This window comes from Aspergillus oryzae, chromosome 3 (assembly GCF_000184455.2).
Source record: "Aspergillus oryzae RIB40 DNA, chromosome 3".
NCBI classification, from domain to species: Eukaryota; Fungi; Ascomycota; class Eurotiomycetes; order Eurotiales; family Aspergillaceae; genus Aspergillus; species Aspergillus oryzae.
This window is the reverse complement of record NC_036437.1, coordinates 284515-310697: the sequence shown is the minus strand read 5'-3', so window position 1 is coordinate 310697 and position 26183 is coordinate 284515. Positions and strand designations below refer to the sequence as shown.

The window sequence follows — 26183 nt, the reverse complement described above, 5'->3', positions numbered from 1 at the left end:
TTCTCATCGACGGTATATTTGGAAAACGTCGACAAACCCGGGATCGGGAATGCCTTGCTGATGCTCAACTGCCGTGAATCCTTCGTTTGCAGACCACGAGTCCTGTATCGCGTCTCTGATGGTAGAGAACAGAGCAGGTTCGTCTTCTGGAAGCGATTCCTGCCAACGCCTGAGAGGGTCTGGGGAGCTGATACTCGGGACGAACATCGGTACAGCCTGTTGTTCAGGCCTGTTGATCATGTACCTGCTCTTATGGCGAGGAGACTTCGTGTCCCTTTTAGAAAAGCTGCATTGAACCGTACTCGCTGGGTCTGCAGTAGATATCTTTTGTTTCCAGTTGTGGTGGGTGGTGGTAGACCATTAGAGAATATAGCTGTATAGCTGTCGCCGTGGCTGTAATCTGTTGTGAATGAGCTAGCCTCACTACTTAACAGTGCAGATTGATTGATAGAGGTCCCCTCAGGAAGTTCAATAGCACTAGGAGGTGTGTAGTTTAAAATGTCCCCATCGGGAAAAAATGACCCTGACTCTGCATTCGCGAAGATAAGGTGTGCAAATTCTCTGGAAGGGCAACAGAAGCATCAAAGGTCTCAATAGGTCGGTGTTACCGGAAAGCCCCGGAAGTTGAGAAGGATCAATCTATTAGTAAAGCCCCATTAACTCAAGAATTAAAAACATGGCGCTAGACATACGATTGCTTTGTACCAAGGGGACCAAACGTTCCCACGGCTGACAAGTCTGGGGACTCCGCTCTGTGGGGGGATGATCCATGCCTTCGTGAGTTTTATTTCGAAGGGACTTAAATAACCACTTTGTGGGCTATTTAATGGGGACTGAGAGATATGTTTCACTCGCGGGGTTCCTGGTCTCAGCGTGTCCGTACTAAAAGAGTATTCTTTCACCACTAAAAGGAAAGTGGGTTGGATTGATTATATGATTAGTTTCATTTCCGAACTATAATCTTAAGAAAGCAAACTTTTAGTCTATATGTTTAAGCGCTAAATGGTCCAAATATTCATTATTCGTGAACCCCTTCATCCCTTCATGAGATAGTATATCCCTGTGCCGCTCTTTGGGCGAATTTGCTGTTTCCACGGATCCAACTTCCATACTTGATGAACACAAACGGGATAATAGCCATTGCAATGGCAAAGAATCCCAATAATGAGCTAGCCCAATTGATTCCTAATTTGGTGTACATGGGCGTAGTAGCCAAGGGAAGACACACGGCAAATATGGACCGTAATGTACTCGCCGCCGCAGACGCTGAAGCCGAGTACTGCTTATAAGCATCTGTGAGGTAATTAAGGAGCGCGATGAAGATTAAAAGATAGCCGAATCCGAAGAAAACACCGGACATCATAGGCATGACGGGGTGGATGGAAGACCTTGATGACCAGCCGAGCCAGAAAAGCGCAATAGGAATTGCGGGTGCTGCGATGCAAGCGAGTGGTAGTCGGCGATACTCTTCCACTTTGGCCCATGCTAACCCGTTCTTCAAGGCCTTGGTGTGGTAGGAGCTGTACAAACAGAAAAGCACAAATGCAAGAATTGACCCCGGCAAAACTGTAGATGTTGTTGTTAGGGCTTGCGCGTTATGGAACGTGGGTGGATGCAACGTACTTGGAAGAAAGGCTAAACCCGCCACGCCTGGTGTCATCCCGTATAGCCCTGAAGACAGACTGCAGTTAGCGACGATTCTGAAATGTTCGACCATGAAGACGTATGTACCTTGGAAAACGATGGGGTATGCTTGGAAGAACAAATACAATATAGAATAGATCAAAGCCAAGTACATCGAACAACAAAATACAATCGGCTCTCGGACGATCATGGTGAATGGACGACTGAGGACGACGCCAATGTTATCCGATAATTTGGGTCCCTGTAGGTGAGGTTTGGCTGCTTCCGAGTCAATATGACTTTGGCCCAAAGCCTTCTCATGCTTCCGAGATAAAACTGGCATATACGTCTCAGGCATCACAAGTACGAGAGGAAAGCCAACCCCACCGATGATAAAGCCTGCCCAGAATGTCCATCTCCAAGATACAGTAGAGACAAAGCCAGAAATGATAGGTCCCAAGAGAGGGGGAAATGTCGTTGCGAACATGAATATCGACATCACCATTCCACGCTGGTGAGGGTCATTGTATATATCGGAGAACAGGCCACCCAAAACTGCGTTCGGTGCTGAGCCTCCCAGACCACAAAGAAAGCGGAAGATCAGAAGAGCTGGAAAGGTTGGGGCCAATGCACATGCCATGGTAAAGAGGCTATATATTGCAAAGGTGGTAACCAAGATAGGTTTCCGACCAAAGCGTTCGCTCAAAGGGCCAAAGATGAGAGGGCCGATAGCAAACCCAGCCATGTAGAGTGAAGTGGGGAGCACCATCTTCAAGTCATCTTGCGGGATATGAAAATAGTCGGCAATAGCATCATGAGCACCCGATGGTAGGGAAGAGCCTAGGGAGCTGTTGAAGACGAAGTATATCCCTGCAACGACGATATGAAGTTTGCGAGCCTTGAAGCATTGTACGAGTTAATTGATGGCTGCGTCTAAAAACGGCTTACATATGAACAGTGACAATACTAGGTTTGGATTAGAAGAAAACCTATGACTTACCGCAGAGAAGTCAAACGGACGCACCATGCTCTTCCGCGAGACTGAAGGCCTCAAAGGGTTCTTTGGAGAGACATCTAGATTATCGCAAGTTTTGCGTAACTCAGGATCCGGATGTGCGTCCATAATGCATCTGAACCTGACCAACTCGTCTTTTGGAATTGTGTCAGGCTCTATCCTCTATTTTATTTCAGAGAAGCCCGGAAAAACGGGGTGGAGAACTCGGCCTTCGTTCCGAGTTCGCTGTGACCGGTAGAGAGACAGGAGTCACAGGACATGGTGGACTAATAGTATTCAACCTATGACACCATGAGTAACATCTCAATTGCTTATAAATACAGGACTTATATGCTCATCTAGATTAGGTAGAGCTGGCGCTGCTTATACCAGTTGGCTACAATCTACGGGTTACTCCTTATGAACTACACAATTGAAAAAAAGAGAAAAAATTGCAAGAAATTCTAGGAGGGCGGGTAAAAGAATAAAGAAAAAAGAGCTTTTTTTTTTCTTAGTGAAAGAGTCAGACCCATCGAATTAATAATGTAAAAGGTATAGCGTAGGGCGCAAAAAATAAGAGTCTGCGTCTTTACCCACGCCCTACGCTATACCTGACGCGGTCACTGGTTCAGCAAGCCCTGATCTTCTCCACCATCGGCACCGAGTGGAGTCAACCACCAAAACTTGTCGGCAAAGACTCACTCAACTTCCCGGGTCTAAGTACCCGGGTCTAAGACTGCAGGTATCCGGTCCGAGTCTGGGATATTGTCAACCGCGAATTGTTGTCTACTTTATGAATTCTTGGCCAATTATACTGGAGCTCACCTAAATTAGCGCGTGGGTCGCTTGATACGTTCTCCTCTAGGTGCCAGTATCCGTACATACCCCATGGGCCATGGCTTCAAAACAGGCAAGGAACTACATCAGGTACATACATACGCCAACAAGAACGAGAACGTCGAGGATCCCATTAGCATATGAATTGCACACTTCTAAACACGCCAATCGTACGCAATCAGATTCAACGACTCGGAACCCAATAATATTCCTGCATGGATTCCTCGGGTCCAAGCGCGAAAACAGGGGTGTAGGCAAGTATGTCTCTCTATCGTGAACAATTACCTGCCGACTATTCAATGTAGCGCTGACAAACTCTTCGTGAAGGATCTTGGCCCAGGATCTGTCGCAGCATGTCTTCTGCTTGGTATGTTTAATTGTTTAATTAACGCCTAGTATATGAATGATTGACAGACATTTAGGATCTTCGGAACCATGGGGATTCCGGCCATCACCCGAAGCATGACTATATGGAAATGGCAATAGATGTTGAGCACTTCATCACAACCCACGGACTGAATAATGCAACATTAATCGGTCACTCGATGTAAGGAACCAAACTCGGCAGGTTGCCTCATTCATGCATTCCAGGCATATATTAAATCTCTTCTTTAGGGGGGCCAAAACCGCCTTAACGCTCGCCCTTCAGTCGCCAGATCTGATATCCAAGGTCGTCGCTATCGACAACTGCCCCATCCACCTAGACCTGACCGAAGAGTTTCCGAGATATCTCAAAGCTATGGAAGAAGTACAGGACGCACGAGTCAAAAGCCATCAAGAAGGGGACAAGATTTTGAGCAAATATGAGGATGTACGTGCTACACTGACATATTGCCCCAAAGTATGATTTCCTCTCATAAATGCAACTAGTCTCCGTCCGTGCGATTATGGTTACTGAGTAATTTTGTTCGAGAACGCGATTCCCCCCATCTGAAGCTTCGTGTTCCTCTAGATGTCCTGACGACTGCTATCGGTCCATTGGGTGATTTTCCGCACAAGGGCAAATTTGTTCAGTTCCCCAAACCTGCGTTGTTCCTTCGAGCCCTGCAGAGTCATTATATACCAGAGAGTTCGTTCCCCGTCATTTCGTCTTTCTTCCCTCGATCGCGCATTGTTAATATAGATTGTGGACATTGGATTGTTCAGGAACGGCCTGAGGAATTCAGGCAGGGTAAGTTGGTTCCTTGTGGCTCTTATGCATAAGGCCTGCTAACGTCAAAACAGCTGTTGTCCAGTTCTTGCGGGAGAAGGACGAAGTTGATTCGCTTGATTTGTGATGCAAGATTAGCTTCCGATACCCATGGATCTTCATCGAGGTACTCTCTGTCATGCCATGCTCCTGAATCTACAGCTAGAACTATAAGTTTTCAATAATATTATATTTGAGTGGGATTGTCTATATTACTTTTATCTACCATACAAGCTTGAATGACTTTTTCCATATTCCTGCCCCATTAACTCGTCCAGCCAAAAATAACTCGCCTGTTATTCTACCCAAATGGCATGACCTCCTCTCTCCAATTCCAGTCGAACTCGGCCTAAGTGGTGATATTCTTGTCCTCCACATTCCCACCCTCAGTTTGCCCTTTAGTACCTTTCTCTGCCATTTCCACTGTGGTCAATGTTGTTGAATGTGCCATCTCATCCTGCGGTGGTTCCTTCCCCCTCAAACTCCCTTAGCACTTGCCCTCCTCAGAAGCCTGCTGGCCATCTCTTTCTTTAGACGGAAGATTCTTCTTCACACTGCACCACTCCATGCTCAAGGCACCCAGCACAGAAAGACAAGCCATGATGAGACCGACCTGAAAGCACTTGCGCAGGGAGTCATTATAGGCCTCCTGAGCCACGGCATAGTCCTCAGCTGGGACACGATTGAGAAACTCAGTAGCACCAATATTCTGGATTAGCTTAGGGCTGACGCCCGGGATGCCAGAGAGGTGGTGTGCTAATTGGTTGAAGAGCACATTCTGGCCAACCGACGTCAAAACGGCGCCGAAGAGCTGTTGGCCGAAGAACATGAGAGATGCGCCGATGGCCACGTCCCTGCGCGGTAACACCGTCTGTGCGGCCATGTTAGGTGCCTGGGAACAGGAGCCGATGCCGTACCCGTATATGATCTGGAAGCCGATTCTCTTACCCGCTGAGGTGTTGATTCCGAGGGTAGTGAGTAAGCCAGTGCCGATCGCTGTGAGGCATACACCGAAGATCATGAAGGGCGTGTAATAGCCGATGCGGGAGACCAATTGGCCGGTGATTATGGATGCCACAACAACGGGTATTAGCATGGGAAGTAGGTGGATGCCGCTGTCGACGGCTGAGATACCTTTTATGGCCTGAAACCATATGGGCAGGTAGTATACTGGTATTTTTGGTGTTAGAACGCATCATTTTCTTTGTTCAAAGTGTGGACTTACCGAAAAGATTCATATGAGCACCGAGACAGGAGCTCACCCAGAAGCCGGAGGCAATACTGCGTTGCTTGAAGGTGCGCGGTGGCACTATGGCATTTTCTGGCTTCCAAATCTGGATAAGGGCAAAGGTAACCAAAAGCGCCAAGGCAAGCACAAGCAATGCTACAACACACCCCTCACTCCACTGTATGCGGTCAGCTACTGGGTAGCGGCAGGGAGTCACGATGAACAGAAGGGTTCAAACTCACAGCGTATGTAGTACCACCCCATTGCAAGGCCAAACACAGACAAACAACTCCTGGAATGAGGGCAACCAGGCCCAGTACGTTGAGCTGCCGCAGCTTGTCTTTCAAAGGCATCTTGATATCTGAACAGTCAGGTACTTGGAGCAAGATGGACACAAGTACCATAACTATGCCTCCCAACGGGAGGTTGATGTAGAAGCACCATCTCCAAGTGACATCTGTAGTAAAAGCACCGCCGACCAGTGGGCCGGTCACCGAAGAGATAGCAAATACGGCACCAAAGATGCCCTGGTACTTCGGTCGTTTATGCAGCGGAACAGCGTAGACAATGACGACGATCTAGGTGTCTTTAGGTGAGCAAGCCAGTGAGGAATAGAGGACATACAATGCAAAACTTACGACGCCGGAGAGAATACCGCCCCCTCCCAGGCCGGCGATAGCCCTGCCAAGTATGAAAGCGACCGAAGTTGGGGCGGCGCCGCAGAGGGCCGAGCCAGCTTCGAATAGAAGGACAGATGTTAGAAAGGTAGGCTTGACGCTGAAGACGGTGTATATCTTTCCAAAAACCAGCTGGAAGGCACAGTTAGTGAGCAAGTACGCTGTGCCATACCAGCCAATATCCCCCGCTGAGCTGAATTCATTAGTGATTTGAGGAATGGCGGTAGAGACAATGAGGCGGTCCTGAAATAATTAGTTTATAGATATGGAGCAGTTGTTACCTTGCGAATGCTAACGTACCAGAGAAACTAGGAACATGCCAATGAAAATGGACATCAACAATAGGGCAAGCCTAAGACCGGTGGGATAGACAATGTCATCTGCGTTGGACTTGCAATCCTCCCGACTAGTCGGAGGCTGCTCCTCACCATTTGGTGAAGTTCGTATCATGATAGATATTTAACAGTTTAAGCATGATAGAAAGATTTTTGGTGGTCTGGTGGGCGAGAATTTATAGGGCATGAGCATGCTGCTATACCGATACTGATTCGCTTCTCGAGGCGCAAAAGTTGTATTTTCGCTTCCGAGCCCCGAGAAAGTCAACCTTCTCTCTATCACTACAACCCTTTGCATTTCCTCCATGCTTTCAAGCATGACATTAACGATGAAGAGATCCACACCAGATAACCTTGAGTCGGGTGATAATCTCAAGAGCTATTCATGTTTGACTTGTCGGCAGCGCAAGGTCAAATGCGACCGGTGCACTCCCTGCTCCAATTGCGTCAAGGCCGAGAAGCAATGCAGCTTTATTCCTCCTGTGCGCGGGAAGCGAAAAAGAACAAAACCTCCCAGAGAAAGTCTCCATGCCAAGTTAAGACGATACGAGGAATTGTTGAAATCTTGTGGCGCAAAGTTTGAGCCATCGGGAGATTTCGATGACTCGGAGTCGGAAACGGCATCTCAGCCTGATGTTCAGATGGATGAGGATGCTGCCCCTCCAAGCCAACGCATCAACCTTGAAGAAACTAAACCAAAGCTCATCATCGATAGGGGCACGTCTAGATACTTTGATAGGTATGTTGATACTACTTTCGGTTGTGAAGTAATGGCTTCTAAAGTGTGTTAGTGCACCTTGGTCTAGCCTAGGAAATGGAGTAAGTATCCATTTGGCGTTTCACATTTCTTTCTCTGATCATATATTAGCTTCATCATCCCGAAGTTGGTGAGCCAATCGATGGGTCAAACCTTCAGGACGGTGGGCTGTTCTTCGAACCTGAGCAAATTAATAAGCCCGAGAACCTGGCAAACCTTCACCTCTCGCTCCAGACATTATCAAAGTTAAAAGATATCTATTTAGATCGCGTTGACCCTATGATAAAAATCTTACATTTGCCTACATTCTGGATCTCAGCAACCGACAGGCTGAGTGATCCTCAAAGCATGCCGACAGACTTGGAGGCAATGATGTTTGCTTTCTACCTTGCGACAATCTCTACTTTGAAAGAAGATGAGTGCCAACATCTATTTGGAGTGCGGAGATCAGTCATGCACTCCCGCTATAGAATGGCAGCTCGGCAAGCTTTGATGAATGCAGGGTTCCTATCAACGTCCAGTCCGACGACCCTTGCTGCATATGCATTATTCATGGTAAGTTGTAACTACCAAGCTTTCTTAATATTCAGCTCACACAAGAAGACATGTATAAGAAAAAGCTACAAATGCGATACCCTATTCGTCTTATCAGGCGTCGCTATACGACTTGCGCGCAAAATGGGGCTCCATCGGGATAGCTCGGCTCTTGGACTGTCTCCGTTCGAATCGGAGATGCGAAGGCGACTTTGGTGGCATTTAGCTTATGTGGACTTCCGCCTGGCCGATGTGCTGGGGACGAAACCGTCGCTGGATCTTTCCTGCAGCGATAACCAAATGCCTCTAAATGTCGAGGATGAGGACCTCCACCCTGACATGGTCGATCCACCATTAGAACGCCGCGGAATCACTACTACTACTCCTTGCTTGATCAAATACGTGATCATGGAGAGTTTGCGTAAATTTTCAACATCGTGTCCTAGTGAATTACGTTGGGAGGCACTCTCCAGCCCGGATGTCACAATCATGAAAAAGGACAGCATCATCGGTCACATTGAGGATCAACTGGAAATGAAGTATCTGCGGTATTGCGACCCGTCGAACTCACTTCATACTTTTGTATCAATCATGATCAGGTCATCGATTTGCAAAATGAAGCTCTTTGCGCATAATCCACGACAATTCGCCAATAATCCCATCAAAGTCCCCCAAGACGAGCGCAACATATTCTTCGATAACGCTATGAAGTTATTAGAGTATGTCATTTTTATGCAAGAAGGGTCCCATGGCCTAGGAAAATATAAATGGCATTTTGGCACGAGTGTTCTCTGGAATGTGATACTCTACGTGCTCATCGAAATTCGGCACCGGAAAACTGGGTCTGACGTTGATAAGGCATGGAGGCTGATAGGAACAGTGTTCTCCTACTACCCTCAGGTGTTTGATGAATCCCCTGGGCCTGTATATATAGCACTAGGCAAGTGGACGTTAGAGGTTTGGGACGACCACGTTGCGGCCTTGAAGGCAGACGGCCTTCCAGAACCATTGACACCCGATTATATCAATGCAATCGGTCACTGTCGACGACCAGCAATTGAGTCACCATCCAGGGCCAAGGTTCAAGCAGTGGCACCTGCACCTGCCACCTGGGAAACAGTTGCCCAGGACAGAATTCATTCTCCGAATCACGAAGGCAATCACGCTGAAGGGGGAGCTCTCGACATCTATGACCTCCCTAACCTCCTGTCTTTCGAGATGGACCCGAATGAATGGATCCAGTGGGAGCAGTTAGTTGCGGAACAGGGCAGCTTCGCTCAAGGCGACAGTATGTAATACGCTAGGGCTGGTTGAACCCGTTCGAGGAATGCAGAGTATCCTTGTTAAATGCTTTGGATTTTATGATTTCCATTAATGCAGCTCTGCGTGTCTCGACAGTTATTTCTAAGTGCAATGTCATCTTGTTCTGGAGGCCATATCATACTTGAATATTTTTCTGAGATTATCAATACGGGCATTAAAGTTCAACGGCCTCATTCGGTAAGCGTGTCGGGAACCTGATCCGGAATAGTTCTTTTCTTCTCCAACCGTATATAACCCACAGTCACAATTGAGGCCAACTCATTCTAGTTCATCTCATCGTTCCTAGAGTAGACTACAAGATGTCCTCAATCCCAACTCAAAACATCTACGATGACCCCAAATTCTTCAAGGCATACAGCACACTTCCCCGGTCCCAACATGGCTTCGACGCAGCCCCCGAATGGCCGGTATTGCAAGAGATGGTCTTGAAGAACAACAAATCAGGCCATTCTGGTATTGAAAATGAACATGTTCTGGATCTAGGTTGCGGTTACGGTTGGTTCACTCGCTGGGCTCGAGAAAACGGTGCCAAATACGTCAAAGGCATGGATGTATCGACAAAAATGATCGAGAGGGCTAAAGAGTCCGAGCAAGACCTGCGAGAAAAAGGATCCATTCCACCTTCTTATGGGACACTATGTTATGAAGTCGGCGATATCGAGACGGTATCCTTCAGCGCATCTGAGATAGACTCATATGATCTCGTCTACAGTTCGTTGACATTCCATTATATCGAAGATTTCTCGAAATTACTTCAGCAAATCCGGCTTTGTTTGAAGAAAGGTTCACCGAAAGATGACTCTAGGAAAGGGGGGAGGTTAATCTTTTCAGTGGAACATCCCATCTGCACAGCCCCAGTTAATCCACAACCTGACTGGAAGGTTCTGCCAATTGAAGATGGCGATGGAGTGGGTAGAAAGATTTGGCCTTTGAACTCCTACAGTGATGAGGGTCCGCGCATGACGAGCTGGCTGGGCGTTGACGGGGTCAGAAAGTATCATCGAACCGTCGAAACTTATGTGACTGCTTTGCTTCAGAACGGTTACGTCCTGACTGGGTTGAAGGATTGGGTTCCTTCGGAGCATGACGTTGAGGAGCATCCCGAATGGAAGGATGAAAGGCATCGGCCGTATTTTCTGCTCATCTCTGCTGAGATCCATTCAGATTATTAGAATGAATCTGTTAAAGGCCCTGGTTGTAAAGCAGTATTGACCTAGGTATTCTAACTTGGATCCTCATTGGACGAATCTGAAAACAAGCATCATGTCCTCATATTCCTCCCCATCTTCTGTATTCTCAACTTAACACAACCTTATCTGTATACTCCTCTACCTCATCGATCAACTGTCTCGGAGACCGAAACTTCAACCCAGCAAAGAACTTCCGCCGATGTGCCTCAACCTTCTCAGGATCAAGAGACACAGCACCCAAAGGCACATAAATCTGATAATGTGCAAGCAACAACTCCTCCTCATCAGTCGAGTTCTGGATTGTACCCGGAATCTGAGCAGAGCCAACACGCTTACCCTCACGCATCGCCGGATACCGCTCCTGAATCAACAGCGCCAGGTCATTCCAGCACCTCTTCGTCCCGGATACATACACATACGGCTTCCAGACAGGAGCGATAGCTAAAAGCGCCAACGCAATCGCAAGATCCCTTGTGGAGGTGACATCGACAGCATCCTTTCCCGTCCCGGGAATAACAATCCGGTTCCTGATGATGTCTATCGGAAATGCTTCACCGATGTCCATGAGGTACAGATTCCCCTTCGGCACGATGTAATTGACTAGCCAGCCGTTGCAGACAAGTGCCCATTCTATCTCTGTTTGTTGGCGAAGAATCTTACGGATGGGTTCTCGTATCTCGGAATATAATGGTGGCAGGTCGGGGTAGTTCTCTATGTCGCCGAAGAACCCGGATGGAATGAAGCGCTTGCATTTCGGACTAAGCCGGCATGCCTTGATCAGGTTCAGGTGGATGTCGATGAATTCCCTCGCGTACGATAATATCACAGATATGAGTATTTCGCAGTCCCTAAGTGCAGTCACTATGGAGGGAACGGAGTAGTCGGTGATCACTTGGGTGATGTTTAGGCGGTTGCGGAAGTATTCTTTCTCGCTGCGGGTTAGGATGATTGCCGAGTGGCCGTGCTTGGGGAATTCCTCGCTGATGTATCTGGCTAATCCACCAGCTCCGGCTATAGCGATACGCATGGCGGACGACATGGTCTCGGACGATGTTCTCTGAATACAGTGCAAACTGATGGAATCTCTGTGTGAAGTAACAGATTTCTGCCTGTCTTTTATACCAAAGTTCACGGGCTTCAAGCCATAGCAGATAGACGACGTAATCATCATGAACGACGAGCATATTCTTCGACCTTCCCTATACTTCACAGCATTTTACGTCTATAATGATTTGTATCGGAGCTATTTCCTATCCCAGCTACTTCCTGTTTTGGTTATCTCATTGGTCCTACATATGGGTCACCCTCTTCACGCACTCCGAAACCTATGCTGTTTCACGGTCTCTGCGAATCATTGTCGTTCTCATCAAGCTGGTCTTTGGAGAGGACAGGCCAACGAACTTGAAATCCCGTCTTAAGCGCGTCTCCGTTCTTATCAATTTAAAAGCAAACTGGCTGATAATCCTCTCCACTGTTGACGCACATGTGGCTTGCAAACGAGAAAGACATGTAATTGGCGAAACTCGAGATATGTAGTTCGGCAGTTCGGTTTCTTGGCTAACATTGCCCGGCCCCCAAAGGATTCGCTAGTCTCGGATTATCACAATTTCGTGCAAAAGGTTTTTGTGCTATGCATCAACTGCATGCTGTCTTACAAGTAAGCCTCGTTGAGGCTCTGCGGTGGCCAAGGTGAGCCACTTGCCCAGTTCTATGACTCTATAGCTCACACTCATACAGGATGATATTACTCAGTCGTCTCGGCTAAGCGGGCTACAGAGGAAGCCTTGAATGATAGCCAGCAATATGCCGAAACTTCCGATCCACCTAGAAAATCAGACGATCGGGGCATTTCCCGAGGCAAACTATAGTTTGTCACTCGCAAAGGTGCTCAATGACCCCAATACTATTCTTAGATTCTCTCCATAGCCAGGGGCGAAATCAAGGAAGTGGCCGAAGGAACAAACAGAGCCACTGTTAGGCCCTCATGATGGGGCTAAGGATGCATTCATTTCATAGTTTTGCTTACATGTCAATATCACTCGCAGTACTTGCCTTGAAGATGTAACCCAACAGGTATCAGATGCTCCGTATGATGTCGGCCTAGCCCTAAGTGCTGCTGATCGATACCTGTTCAGACATCTCACCCTGCGGCTGTACCCGATTTGGTGCTCCGCCATCCTTACGCCAAGACTCTCCGCTGTTGCCAACAGACGACAAGAAAGCAATTGTGACTGATGTCATTCCATGGGTGAATATGAGCCTTCGTAGCTTACATAGTATATATACATGCTGACTCTGACAATGCGAGATGTTCTCAATGCCAGACCTCTTTCCATCCCTTTTAATCAGAACCAATTCACTAATAGCGCGGCAACACCATGGTCCACATAAGACTGGCCAGCGTTGCCCTTCTCCATTCGTTACTTCTTACCTATGGTCTTGCTGAGGATACCAAGCTCTCTGAGAGCCTCGTAGGCTGCGATGAAGTCTCATGTCCCAAAGAAAATGCCCATGATCGCTGCACAGTCGGCGAGAAGACATTTCTAGGCATCGGCCTATCTCGCATCCCCAACGTCCCCTCAACACTCGAAGGCCTATCCCTTATCAAGGGTGTCAACATCTCGGAAGGTGGCGAGGGAAAACGGAAGTTCAATTCAGCATATTACCTCGGAACACCGTCAGAGCTCGACGTCAATGACTTAAGCGGCTGTGTCGTGGCCTTCAACGATCCTCCTGAGAAACAATTCGACGGTCCCGTAAAAACAGGCAAGGATAGAAACATCACAGAAGTCCAAGCGGCACGCGGTACTTGTCCGGACATCATTGAGCAGGAGTGTATCGATACGCTTACGGAGCGGGCGCGCAGCGTTACTAATGCCACTTCAAATGGGGGCGTGTGCGCGACGTTGGAGCGCGAGCTGAGAAGGAATGCATTTGAGGAGTGTCGGGATCTCGGTGGTAAGGGTAGGGGGCTGGGGAACTTTACCGTTACTTCGTTTGGGAATCTTTCGACCGTGAGGAATTCGACGGATTGCTGGCCTGTTAAGCCCAAATCTGATGATTTAGCTCTGATAACGGAGAACACTGCTGTGGTACGTGATATATATATCTTAACCTGACCCATAGTCCGATGGCCCAAATATATATTTCCTAAAGGCATGGACTGATATACGATATTATGATGCAGGGGAACAATACAGCGGCTTCAATGTACCAAGAGGCCTGGAAGATCACCCCGGTGCTGACCGTATTTATTGGCAAGGGCAATAATAGCCTGGTGGAAAAAGCCTCTTCCCAGATGACATGTTTAAAAGTCGTGACCGAAGAGAACCCCGAAGAGGCGGAGAACGGCTCAGAGAGCTCGGCGTCTATGCTTAGCACTAATCCGCGCGTTGCAGGTATAGCCGTGCTAATAGCTGCCGCCTGGGTAGCACTCTAGATGTAGTTTAAATCAGATACGTCGGAATGATACACTTGTTAGTTTGTGATTAACGCAGCTTTTTGCTAAAACAATGCGTAATACGCTCTATAAAGAATTTTGAAGTATATACCTTCAAGGATAACGAGATGTCTCTTTTTCTGCCAGGTTGCAAAGACCGCCAAGGTAAAATTGTCAGGATACGTCCAAGATGTATCTATGTACATGCGTCGAAGTCCTGATTTTGAGATCTTTTACTAAGTACAAAATAGAAATACTCAAACCATCAAGCAAGTCAGTGTGGCCGAGTGGTTAAGGCGATAGACTAGAAATCTATTGGGTTCGCCCGCACAGGTTCAAATCCTGTCGCTGACGAGATCTTTTTTTATCGCATTCTAATGCCTCTTCAAAATTGATGTTGTCGCCCTTGCTTTCAGCACCTTTTTTTTTTTCTTTTCTTTTCTCTAAGTCCGATTTTCGCAAGGATAGCACTTCTCGGAATGGGTCTTGCCTGCTGATGGTAACAGTTTGGAATGCTTTCCAGAAAGAAGCTTACTATATCAAAATGAGACTACACGGTACCCTATACGAGCACTAAAGCAGAGCTCTCTTGGGGCAATGGCATAATTGAGCAACCAAAGGCAACGCAGGAAGCTTTCATTTCGAAAATAGTATCACGGCCTGGACAGACCCGAACTAATGTGCAACCCTACGATGTAACCTGTCCTATCTGGGTTCCAAACTCCGGAGTAATCACACTATATATTTGCCATGTATGAGGAAAGGAGCATTCACCCTACTCATGTCATTGTCTTCCTTGTTATCTTATAAGCTGACTTCAAAGTCTCCTGACACAGTTTATTCGATGGTATTCGAGATCACAAGATGTAGTATAACATAACAGTGAAAAACAACAGAGGAGTAACGCCTAAAGTGTACTAAATGATAATCCTACTTGAGCTTAACAAGAAGCAGCGCAGCTGCGAGATTATATCTCAACGATTAAGGTCTGCAAAGGATGATGGAGGTTAACAATGCGTGAGAGGTTGAGAGTGGCAGAAGCAACAGTCGTGGTCTCTATCTACTAAGGTATATAGATAGAATGTTGGATAATGTAGCCACGGAATTCAACCACAGGGACTCCCTTGTGAACTTCTCGTAGGATACGGGAACCTAAGGTCTGCCGTTTCCACCATCAAAAACCAAAAAAGAACGTCAGCGACAGGACTCGAACCTGTGCGGGCGAACCCAATAGATTTCTAGTCTATCGCCTTAACCACTCGGCCACACTGACTTGATTATTAATAGATTCCCATATTATAAATTCTTGATCCAAGTGATACAGTTGCTTGATGTTCAAAAGGTCATCTGGGGATGTTTGGTGGCCTGGCGTGAGCTTGACATTTTGCCCATCGATATGCGGACAATAGGGATAACAATAAGGATGAGGTCAGCCCATGACGCCAAATGTGCGACGAACCATGGTTGAAGTTCCGGTTCGACCTCGTCCCGATACTTAATTATGTGCGTCATACCACTCTGAGCCAGGAATGAAGCAATTTCGATAGAGGACCGCTCCAATGACCATGCGAGGGTAATGATATTTCCTATAGTCCGAGCGTAGTACAGAATTGAAATCGGCCTGGAACGCTGTGGTCATGAGACCGGCCATCTGGTGCTTGGGGTACCCTGAAGACAACAGTATAATAAAGCTATGCACTCCCGTTGTGAAGCTCCGAATATTTTATGTTCCAATGTATAATGCAAGCAAATAAGTCAGATACTGACCATGTCCTACCATTACTCACACGAAGACAACGAAATCGCATCCTCTATTGAAGAGAGGATACATGCCATGCGTAACTATAAAGCGTAAGTCTGTGACACCCCGAGGAGTGGTGCTAGACAACGTTAACGATGTCGACTCCAATAGTGCACTGAGAAGTCGCCGTGCGTCTGAAGGAAGTCGAGACGCCGAGGAGATACACGACGATGAACCACAAACTTTGGAAGAGTCGCATGCGGTTGATCAGCAGAATAACGAGCCGACACGCACAGTGGAAGGATTCAGGGTGTGAGCAGTTCCATTCTTGAGGCTTTTGATCGTTGCATACTGATATAGTAAGTGTTCATTTCGATTCCCGGCCACCTGATACAACCAGAGACACAGATTCAGATGCAGTGCACCCACTGGAGGAGTGATTATAATTGTTATTGCAATGTGACAGGTGTACAGTACAATATTGCCTCAGTCGGGTGAATGACCCACGTGATGTGATTACATGACTCGCGTCTGTGTGACGTTACAAGTTCTCGTCCAGTGATGAAAGTTTGATTGTGTGCTACCAAAAAGTAATATATACTACCCGAATGGCGCATGCGGGGAAGTTCGAAGGAGTTGCCGGATTCCGTGACACATAAACTCTAACGAATTAGGAAATAATACCAAGTGCAAGTCTTTGACTTTGATTTCAAGTGTCACAATATTGTCGTTACACGATCCGAGATGCACTGTTCCGAGTCCCGAGTTGCGGTCTCGAACCTCGCGGGCTTTGGGGTAAATGTTCCATACTTTATTGTAAGTACTGTGAGTAGTACTGGGATCGGGTACAGCCGCGTTATGGAGCATTGTCTTGCCCTTTCACGATATTACAGTTGGAGTATACTTCACACAGTCGGTGGGGTCCGCCTGAAATAGTCAACGTTACTCAGTAGTTGCAGTGATACCTCCAGGTTTCTTGGCCAGGACATGTGAGCACAAGGAAAGGGCAATTCTATTGATAGATGTACCTACTGAGATTTAATTACGGGGAAAGCTTATCCGCCGGGGAAGGGAGGAATGTCCGTGCTTCTAATGTTAGTCTCGATGGCGGCCAATTACCGTCCAATACTTCGGAATAAATTTCATTACCCGTGTTACTTGAGAACGACGTGGGGGGGGGGGGGGGGGGGGGGGGGGAAAGTGATAGACCAAGTCAATCATTACTCGTGTTGTTTGGTAGTGAAGATTAAGAAGGGATCTTATAGGGTGGTCAGAACAAAGCCCTGTCAATGTGGCGTGGCCGCTTGGACCTGCAGCAACGTCAAATTGCGCGAATAATGCACAAATCAAGGGGCACCGGACATGGATGTGTGTCCGACAAGGCCTGGTCGATGTCTGTCCGATAGCGGACGATACATCAAGAGAAAGCAGGAATCGAAATATAACAGAAAGAAATTAGAAAAGAAAAGGAAAAAGGAGAAGAAAAAAAAAATAGACAACATCACGTAAAAGTGAGAATGCCCTCTAAAACCATGGAAGAACGAAAGAAGATACTATTTACTTAAGCTAGCAGGCCAGACCAAATCATTACGTCACAGTCTCCCTGGGTTTACCTGATTCTACTTAGTCTCCGTCAATATCAGCCCCATCAGTTGGAGAAGAAGAGGGAAAAATCTAACGGCCGATAAAATCAGATCGCTTCGAGGTGGGTTCTTGATTCCACCTGTAGAAACCTGAAATGGAAATGGGGAGTCAGACTAGTCCTTCTCGGGATCGATTGGATAGGAGGTCTCGGAACTTTTACCCGGTCAACTGGTTCTTTTCATACCACAGCCCTACAGGTATCTTACCGACTATCTTTTAAGGTGTACCTACAGACGAGACAGAATTATACCCAGACAGACCTAAATTACCCGACAACTATGTACGGTACAGGTATCCTCATACGAGACGCTTACAGTGTCAGGTGGTTGACGTAATGTTGATCGTTACCCGTCTGGAATGCAAATTCATTGATTTGACTATTTGACGATCAATGCGCTGGCAGCAACCACACGATGGATGATCACAGGTCCAGACCTTGGCTTGTACCGTGACTTGTCATTCTTGCCAAGGGCCATGGATATACGTTGATTCCCTTAAACCCCCTCTTCGGGCATTCCATCCCCTTTGTTCTTTCCTCAAAAGTCGTTTCTTTGTCCCTTGTCTCTCTGCGCTGTCGCATTTCTTCCTCATCTCCGTATATACTGCTAGACAATATCCAACGAGTCTTCAATACTCTCTTACGCATCTCTGATACCGTGGATACCGTGGCCTACTTCCACACCCCTATTTACACACGGTTGAGCGCACCCGGCCATCTCTGCTTGAAGGAAAAGAGAGAGAGAGAGAGAGAGAGAGAGAGAGAGAGAAGAGATATAATTCCCCTGACCGGTGGGTAATCTTCCAGGGGGCAGAGTCCCTTTCCCGGTGGTTGAAGTTACATTCCCGCCTAATGGTGACAACATAGACGGTTCCTGTTCCGCATTCCCCTCTTCCGAAATCAGTCCGATGAAACCAACCATCATGGCAAATAGAGTGGATAGCCCCGCGTCGTGCACCTTCCTCCGAAGCAGTGACTGCAGTAAACATTGTTTCATCCGACGCTTTTCGCAATGGCTATGGTCATCATGGTTTATCAGTCCCGCAGAAGCCCGTCCCGCCCTTGCGGAGCCGCTGAGCCGTCAAAAAGACAGGAATTTTTCTTGGCTGTCAGAGCCAAGTCCGGACGCTGGACGGTGCGAAGAAGCAGGCGAGGACACAAAACGTTCAACATTTCCATGTAAGGCGTGTGAATCGCGGGGTGTTGCCTGCGATCTTCAGCAACCGCGATGCGCACATTGCTTGGATGAGCAACTATTATGCTTCTATGTGGCGCCCCTACCTCCCTTGCGGGCGACTAGACGTTCGAAAAAGCCGCGCTCCACACATACAGAAACAGTGTTGCGCTCACGGGAGATTGACACTAGCGGATGATCGTGGGAGGAGCTTCAACATTAAATTAACACACATTTTCCTTAACCGCCGTGATAAGATAGGCATCACCCTTCTCTTCACGCAGATTAGATAAAAGATATGGTTCCCCTCCGATGATGCACCCCACGGAGGGGAGAGTGGATATACCCCAGCAAGAAATTCTTGCAAAAAATATAATTTTCACATGCTCTTTAACTTCCTACGCTTGTCATCACTAAGCTTTTTGCACTAATATGGATAAACAACGGGCCCAGACAATACGGTGGTCGGTCTACGTTGAAGGCTACTCAGAGATAAAAGAAATTCTGCTAGCCGTCAGCGCATGCATATAAATTCGACACGAGACCTCTGTTACCCGAGGCTCCAAGGCTGCAGAGCCCTCAGGTCTGTCCAGCAACTTCCAGGAAAAAAGTGCGACCACCCCGTAGCCTCGGGTGACGGTGGACAGAGCTCCGTAAAATTGAAGTCATTGCTGTCGGAGCACTGTGGGCCGGTCTCTCCACACCCCCAGACATACTTCATGGATGGGTATTTTTATTTGAGTCCATGCCATACAGAGTTCTGGGTACCGTCTTGACAAACAATTCAATTGTCGGATCGTTGGGGTTATCGACTGTTCATAGTGAGTCGCCACACGCTGACGCAACATACGTTCTTTTATAACCTTATTTGAAAGTATATCCCCCCTTCTAATGTTACCCACAGATGGAGGAGGAGTATACGCGCATCGCGGACATCATTCGCCACCGGGCTAAAACCCATGACAAGAAGCGATATCTCGTCGCCATCGCCGGCGTGCCTGGCTCTGGCAAGACAACAACGGCAACTGCCATTGCACAGCGTCTGAATTCAGGGCAAACCCGTATCCAGACCGAGCTGGTCTCTATGGACGGCTTCCACCTGTCGCGGGCGACACTGGACCAGCTCCCGAATCGAGAGGAGGCATATATCCGGCGTGGAGCGCCGTGGACCTTTGATGCTGCCCGATTCATTGCCTTCGTTCACCAATTACGGCAGTGGACAGATACATTTTCCGACGAAACCATATATGCGCCCGCTTTCCATCATGAAACCAAAGATCCAGTGGAGGATGGTGTCATGATATCCAGCGACGCTTCGATCGTCATCATTGAAGGAAACTATCTCCTCCTGGATGAACCTGATTGGCGTGACGTCGCACGACTAGTTGACTACCGTGTATTCGTCGACACGGACCTGCAAGAAGCACGGGACCGTGTGGCAAAGCGTCACGTCAGCGCGGGGATAGAAAAAACGATAGAAGATGGGTATCGGCGGGTGGATAGTAACGACTACCTGAATGCGCTTACAATCCGGGACAAGCTGATCCAGCCAGATATGGTGGTTCGTAGCATCACCGAGGTATCATCATAACTTGCTTCTACCGGCCTTCCTATTTACATCATAAACAACACCACCTATGTATATAACGACTTCTGTTTAGACTGCCATTTACTCACTCCTTAATCTTCTGTTTATGAAATACGTCTGAGCTCATTAGCAACCATACACATCGCGGAGAACGACATGGAAGACCTACCGGGGATCTCTGGCATCCAGTTGGCCCTGGAGCTGCAGAAGAACTCGCCCTTTGGTGGCAGCGCTTCGGGATCATCCAGGGACCCAACGCATAGGTAGCGGAACTGATCCTTGACGGCATCCTGCGAGCGTTAGCATCACATCCTGCCGGTATAATGTCATATATCCCTACCCCATATTCACAGATAAAACTGCCACAATTGGAACAAAACTCGCGATGAATCAGCGATCCAGACCCATTGTCGGCCACATGTTCCTTGGGGGCGCCTTTGATGAGTCGGAGAGCGTCTTTGGGGATCTTCGCGGTTAGGCCGTAGTTTGTTCCGAAAGCTTTCTATTCCCGTGTTAGCAGAATTCATAGTTGGCATAAAGAGAGAGGACATATTGCAGCGTCCGCGTACTTTGCAGCTTTTACAGTGACAGAGAGAAGTCCGTGCGTCATCGGGTGAGGCGAGGGACAGTTCGTACTCGATATCCCGGCAGTAACACGATCCAGGGTACGTCGGCATGGCTCTTGGGGGTGATTGGAAGAAGTGTATGGAGCTACTACAATAGAGGTTCGGCCTGCTGAATTGGCTGAGAGACAAGTTCAGTCGCGGGCGATATGTCGAGTTGTATAGGGTTCGCTGGAGGGTTGACGTCATGGTTTGTTGTGTGGCTAATTTCTTTTCATTATAGAAGAAAATCGTCTACAAAATAGTAATTTATATCTACGGTATAAGGTCTCCTGCAAAATCCATGGCTGGAGAATGCGTCCGACTTAGGGTTATGAAGAAAGTGTGATGTGATCATGACCACATTGAATTAGATTTAAATGCGCGCACTGACCAAGTGCATTTCATTCTTCTCTCATATCAAGATCACGTTGTAATCATACCACCCCCCCTCTTTCACTATCTCTCTTCCATATTCATAGACTTGTATCATTTTTACAGTCGAGTCTTTCCTATTATCTCACCGATACAATGCCACCCACAGGCATCCCAAGTGAAATGCGCCCTATGACCATTAGGTCTGCGGTTGATTGTTTGTCTCCTGCGGGGTAGAATCAATTCCACCCCCGACCATGACACTCAAAGAAATGGCAACACAAGAACAGGGCTCCCAGGGAACCCAACAGTCTCACAGCATGACGAAGAGAGCCGTCGTCTCTTCCTTCATCTTTCACTTTCCTCCGGGACAGCCTACCAAGCCGTCCGTAGCGTTGTTCAAACGGAGCGAGAAAGTGAGAACGTACCGGTACGACGCGACTTTCAGACCAAATCATTCTTGGTACCACTATAGTAACAGAACTCTACCTATAGTCATCACCTTGCCCCTATCTCCGGTAGCATCGATCCCGATGATTCCGACCCTCTCGCAGCGGCGTGGCGTGAATTGTGCGAAGAAACCTCCCTCACCGCATCGGATCTCAGCTTCTGGCGCACTGGCAAGCCATTCACCTTCAGCGACCCGTCCATCGGTCGAGAATGGACCGTTCACCCGTTCGCTTTCCGTCTCAAAGATCCCGCAGAAGGGGGACAGGGGGAGGAGGCTATCCGCACTGACTGGGAACATGAAGAGTGGCAATGGTACGATCCTCGCACGGTGCTCGAAGACGAAAGCCTGAACACCGTTCCGCGTCTGCAAGACAGTTTAAGAAGAGTCTGGTTTGAGGGCATAACCAATGAGCGAGCGGGAAGGGCTCTTGCGACTGGTCTGGAACGGCTGCGAGCGGACCATGAGAGCGGCGCGCATGAACTGACTGCGATAGCGTTGACGATCTTTCGCGATTTTATCGTGTACACGCAAAATCACCTCGATGCTGAATGGTGGGAGATGATTCGAATGGCGGCGTGGCATCTCATCAAAAACGGACGAGAAAGCATGGGTGCAGCCACGCAGAACGCCATTCTATCCGTTCTAGCGGAGATAGAAGAGATCATGGAGCAGAAGACCGGTACTGAACAGAAGTGGGATCGGATCCTGGCTCTGATCGATTTTCATCTGAGGAATCGCGCCGATACTGCACAGCAGGTCAAGCAGTCCTTCATCTCCTACCTTCAATCCCACTTTTCGTCGGGTGGCGCACAAAAGGATCGGCTTACCATGCTCACCATCTCCTCCAGTTCCACTATCCGGGACAGTATTCTGGAAGCGTACGACGCGCTCGGGATCCAAACACTTGAACTACGGGTCCTCGAGTCCAGGCCGCTTTTCGAGGGCGCCAGCCTCGCCTCGTCTATCTTGTCGACGTTCAAATCCCAGTCGAAATCCCCCGACAAACATTTGCATATCACCATGTACACCGATGCATCAGCTGCACTGGCCGCCAAAGACGCCGATATCGTCTTGCTTGGTGCGGACCGCATTTCCGCCACCAGGGGGGTCAGCAACAAAACCGGGTCCCTGCCGTTGGTGCTCAGCGCGAAGCATGTCACCCCAGATGTGCGAATTGTCGTGCTCAGCGACATGGAGAAAGTCAACGGATTTGCCGGGGTAATTGACGACGAACTCACCGAGGGCAATGATCCATTCGAGGTGGCGAGCGCATGGAGCAGCGACGGCGTCAAGGGCATACAGGTGCTAGAGAAGGGGGTGAGAGAGAGCAAGTCGGAGCAGGAGAATTCGTCTGTCACGGTGGAGAACACCTACTTCGAATGGGTTCCTCTGGACATGGTGGATGCCTTCATCTGTGAAGAGGGGATCCTTGAGAAGGACAGTATCCAGGAGAAGTCCCGTAAGTTGGGAGAGAGGGCTGATCGGTACTTTGGTAATCTATAACAATGGAAGTCGTTCGTCGAGTGGAACTTATCCATTGACTAGCCTACGAGCTGTAGATAGATAGCACTTCACATCCCGCGACTGCCTTGAGGCGTACCAGACATGCTGCATATTCTTAAATGACGATGACAAGCACGAAGCTAACAGATGTGATATCGTCCACATCACTTTACTCCCTCCATAGCCAAAAACAATCAAGACGCGAGTTATTGTTCCTTAAGTAAATGTCCAGCGCATTCGACTTGAGCGTGAACGATCCGAACCGGAAATGTCGCGAGCGTGTCACGCGAAATGAAGACCTATCTATGCGATAACCTGACCGAAACTCCCAAGTTATATCTTGAAAAGATGGTCGAAATGCTACTGGAGAAATTGGACGTAAAGATCTCGCCAAGTACAGTCAGTTCGCGAAGACAATGCGGCGCATCGCCAAGCAGCGAGTTCACGAACGTCGAGACTATTATTTCTATATATTAGGAGAGCTGAAATATTAAGTCATTCCAGCTAGCCTACGGTGATGAGTTTGACCACGAACAGCGCCGTTAATGGCGATCTACCTAAGACTCGGTATTAGAAATGACCTAAGTTTAAGACAGGCGCTGCTGTCATGGTGTCGGCGATACATCCACTGCTATTTACTGGTATGGAACCTAGAGCATTGTATACGAGATCACGAATGAGAGATACGTGGCTAGTCAATGAGGAGGCGCGGGAATAGAGTCCGGCGGCGCTGGGACGAGAGTTCAGATTCAACGATGGCGATCCTTATTAAGGCTCGGCGAGCAAGCCAAACTAATGCCGGACAAAACATGCCGATCAATGCTATCATCCAGCTTTATTCCCAACTATATAGCTTGGAGGTCCCTGACAATCTTCCCAATAGCCATCATTCTTATGCCAAGGGACCCAGTTCAACGTGCGCTACGCGGTGCAGCTCTCGCAATGCACAGTTTTGGTTATACGGAATCGGTGTGTAAGCGCGGTCATTGTCGAGAAAGTACTTAATATGATCAGGCGCAATTCGTTGGAGGCATGTAGCGAGCTCTCCTTGAGTGACGTCTTGCGGAAAAGTAGAAACATCTGGACTGCGGTTAGCCAGTTGCTTGTACGAGTGTGTTATTGAGTCTGGAACACATACCAGAAGCGTCGCCTGCGATCAGGTTGATACATTCCACATAGGCTGGGGTACAAGCCGGCATGGCCTGTGTAATTTGACCAATATCAGACAGCGGCTTGTGGGCCTCCATAGCAATACCAACACACTGCTCTGACATATTAGGGCACTATTAGCGATATTTAGTTAGCTAAAGGCTCAAAATTGTAATCAGTAGTTGGCAGGCCACACCTGTTCCTTGATGAGTCCGATCCAGCCACTGTCATCCCTCGCCTGCGGGGCGGCCAGGACGACGGGGGCTAGGAGAGCGACAACAGAGATGAACTACACCCTCTATTAGCAGCATTTCTCGCTGATGCGAAGTATTGATCCTTTACCTTCATGGTTTCTTTCTAGCGTGCGATTTCAGTGGACGGAATGAGTATGAAATATAGGATAGAGAGGAAATGGTAGAGGGGAAGACGTTCGATTTATATAACACAGCGGTGAGCAGGCACGTATATATTAAGATAGGGGGGAAGTACTCAGACTAATAATCATGATAGACATAACTATCACCAACTACCGTCATTCTTTGCGTTGGCGATGATCGCCGTGTCCTCATAAGTGAAGGAGCGGATCAATATATTAGAAGGAAATGATAATACGAGGAGCCCCACAGGGATCAGTACGATCTTTTCGCACTACTCGGCATATATTTGACCCACAGTTCGTACTATTGGAAGCTCCTCTTCTGCTGTAGGTAAGGATATCCGGAACATGGCGCTCCTTCTGGAGCTGAGGTACAATGTTGTGAAGGGTCACTGAACCATCGCTAGGCCGCTTGAGTTTGCATGTTGACAGATCATCGGCACATCGCCTACTTGTACGGTGGTAAGTTACTAACTATTAGCGCCACTGTATACCAGAGATTTGTTAGAACGCGCTAGTATGTGGCTCACACGGCTTCTTCCAGCCAGCCCTCCGCCTAACTCGATGTCCGTGCTAGGCATTCTCTGGGCTGTCTTCTAGATGGACTGTGCAAGAGGGGCTTGGCCGACCATACTGAGAAGCAGATACGAAGCTACTGTGGATCATTACTGGTCTCTAACCGAGCTCTCCGGTTCATTTGCTGACAGACTGTATCATCAGCCGTCACTCAAATAGGCAACGGAAAGGAATTTTGCTGCCACTTGCTGTCAGTCATGGTCAAGAGCGATCGGGGGTGGGCGCAGTACAATATCCTCCGGCGATAGGGGCCACGCTTTGTCAGTGGATTTAAATTCGAACGTTTGTCCTTTACGGCGTAGCAGAATGTACACGTCGGCATGATATCGGTGGAGAAGAAAGGTTTGGCGTGACTGAACCCATCTACTTGAATTGCGTCGTCTCGGATGCCGCGTGCCAGGATGTGGCTTATGGGACACAGAATCGGAAGAGGATTTTCGCGAAACAAAAAGATAGTACTGCGCAGACGGTAAGTACGAGAACCCTATGTGGTGGGATAGACATCAAATGGGGAGAACATACGGTTTTGGTCTATTATCCGCGCCTTTGCGGTGTCGGAAGTGAACCTCCATGGTCAAAACATCCTACAACTGACCCGATTCACCTAATCTAACCTAGTTATATTCTCGCCTACTTCTAACTAGTTCATTAAATGTTTCCCATTGTATCTATCTTCAAATGTAAAGAGATATGGCTATTATATACTTGTGGCACAAATCCATGGCGTGAATGCGGACCACGGCATGTACTAGTTGCTACTAGATAGATACTTGGCCTTAAGGCGCTCCATTATCAAGTCCAACAAACCACCGAATGTCTTAGCCTTGGAAATATCCGGGAGGCTGACATCTAGCTGGATATTACACCGAACCCAGCTTCG

At 48.0% G+C, this 26183-nt stretch overlaps 10 protein-coding genes and 2 non-coding genes across 12 annotated transcripts; 7 read left to right on the top strand and 5 right to left on the bottom strand.

Annotated features, from left to right (window-relative positions):
* Positions 1–2648: 2648 nt before the first annotated feature.
* Positions 2649–4731, top strand: AO090023000122 (putative alpha/beta hydrolase; the record flags this gene model as incomplete). The annotated part of the gene is made up of 7 exons (XM_023235433.1): positions 2649–2858; positions 3528–3712; positions 3782–3821; positions 3877–4001; positions 4070–4265; positions 4325–4625; positions 4679–4731. The coding sequence occupies 7 exons, from the start codon at positions 2649–2651 to the stop codon at positions 4729–4731; spliced, it is 1110 nt and encodes a 369-aa protein (XP_023090454.1).
* Positions 4732–5130: 399 nt separating this feature from the next.
* Positions 5131–6998, bottom strand: AO090023000121 (MDR family MFS transporter; the record flags this gene model as incomplete). Its single annotated transcript, XM_023235432.1, has 5 exons — positions 5131–5813; positions 5869–6049; positions 6114–6449; positions 6510–6791; positions 6849–6998. 5 exons carry the CDS (start codon positions 6996–6998, stop codon positions 5131–5133), a joined length of 1632 nt encoding a protein of 543 aa, XP_023090453.1.
* A 214-nt stretch (positions 6999–7212) lies between these two features.
* Positions 7213–9470, top strand: AO090023000120 (putative C6 transcription factor; the record flags this gene model as incomplete). The annotated part of the gene is made up of 3 exons (XM_023235431.1): positions 7213–7622; positions 7675–7702; positions 7800–9470. The coding sequence occupies 3 exons, from the start codon at positions 7213–7215 to the stop codon at positions 9468–9470; spliced, it is 2109 nt and encodes a 702-aa protein (XP_023090452.1).
* Positions 9471–9796: 326 nt separating this feature from the next.
* Positions 9797–10669, top strand: AO090023000119 (class I SAM-dependent methyltransferase; the record flags this gene model as incomplete). Its single annotated transcript, XM_023235430.1, has 1 exon — positions 9797–10669. The coding sequence occupies one exon, from the start codon at positions 9797–9799 to the stop codon at positions 10667–10669; it is 873 nt and encodes a 290-aa protein (XP_023090451.1).
* A 239-nt stretch (positions 10670–10908) lies between these two features.
* Positions 10909–11726, bottom strand: AO090023000118 (uncharacterized protein; the record flags this gene model as incomplete). Its single annotated transcript, XM_023235429.1, has 3 exons — positions 10909–10940; positions 11024–11287; positions 11348–11726. The coding sequence occupies 3 exons, from the start codon at positions 11724–11726 to the stop codon at positions 10909–10911; spliced, it is 675 nt and encodes a 224-aa protein (XP_023090450.1).
* Positions 11727–13065: 1339 nt separating this feature from the next.
* On the top strand, positions 13066–14126 carry AO090023000117 (uncharacterized protein; the record flags this gene model as incomplete). The annotated part of the gene is made up of 2 exons (XM_023235428.1): positions 13066–13779; positions 13875–14126. 2 exons carry the CDS (start codon positions 13066–13068, stop codon positions 14124–14126), a joined length of 966 nt encoding a protein of 321 aa, XP_023090449.1.
* Positions 14127–14399: 273 nt separating this feature from the next.
* On the top strand, positions 14400–14480 carry AO090023t00006. Its single transcript has one exon. It is a non-coding gene; the product is annotated as a tRNA-Ser (tRNA).
* Positions 14481–15318: 838 nt separating this feature from the next.
* On the bottom strand, positions 15319–15399 carry AO090023t00005. Its single transcript has one exon. It is a non-coding gene; the product is annotated as a tRNA-Ser (tRNA).
* Positions 15400–19587: 4188 nt separating this feature from the next.
* Positions 19588–20274, top strand: AO090023000116 (phosphoribulokinase/uridine kinase family protein; the record flags this gene model as incomplete). Its single annotated transcript, XM_001820645.3, has 1 exon — positions 19588–20274. One exon carries the CDS (start codon positions 19588–19590, stop codon positions 20272–20274), a length of 687 nt encoding a protein of 228 aa, XP_001820697.3.
* Positions 20275–20375: 101 nt separating this feature from the next.
* On the bottom strand, positions 20376–21083 carry AO090023000115 (GFA family protein; the record flags this gene model as incomplete). The annotated part of the gene is made up of 3 exons (XM_023235426.1): positions 20376–20561; positions 20612–20773; positions 20841–21083. The coding sequence occupies 3 exons, from the start codon at positions 21081–21083 to the stop codon at positions 20376–20378; spliced, it is 591 nt and encodes a 196-aa protein (XP_023090448.1).
* A 170-nt stretch (positions 21084–21253) lies between these two features.
* AO090023000114 (translation initiation factor eIF-2B subunit family protein) lies at positions 21254–23202 on the top strand (the record flags this gene model as incomplete). Its single annotated transcript, XM_023235425.1, has 2 exons — positions 21254–21306; positions 21744–23202. 2 exons carry the CDS (start codon positions 21254–21256, stop codon positions 23200–23202), a joined length of 1512 nt encoding a protein of 503 aa, XP_023090447.1.
* An 892-nt stretch (positions 23203–24094) lies between these two features.
* Positions 24095–24699, bottom strand: AO090023000113 (uncharacterized protein; the record flags this gene model as incomplete). The annotated part of the gene is made up of 4 exons (XM_023235424.1): positions 24095–24282; positions 24341–24485; positions 24548–24640; positions 24694–24699. 4 exons carry the CDS (start codon positions 24697–24699, stop codon positions 24095–24097), a joined length of 432 nt encoding a protein of 143 aa, XP_023090446.1.
* Between the last annotated feature and the right edge of the window lie 1484 nt (positions 24700–26183).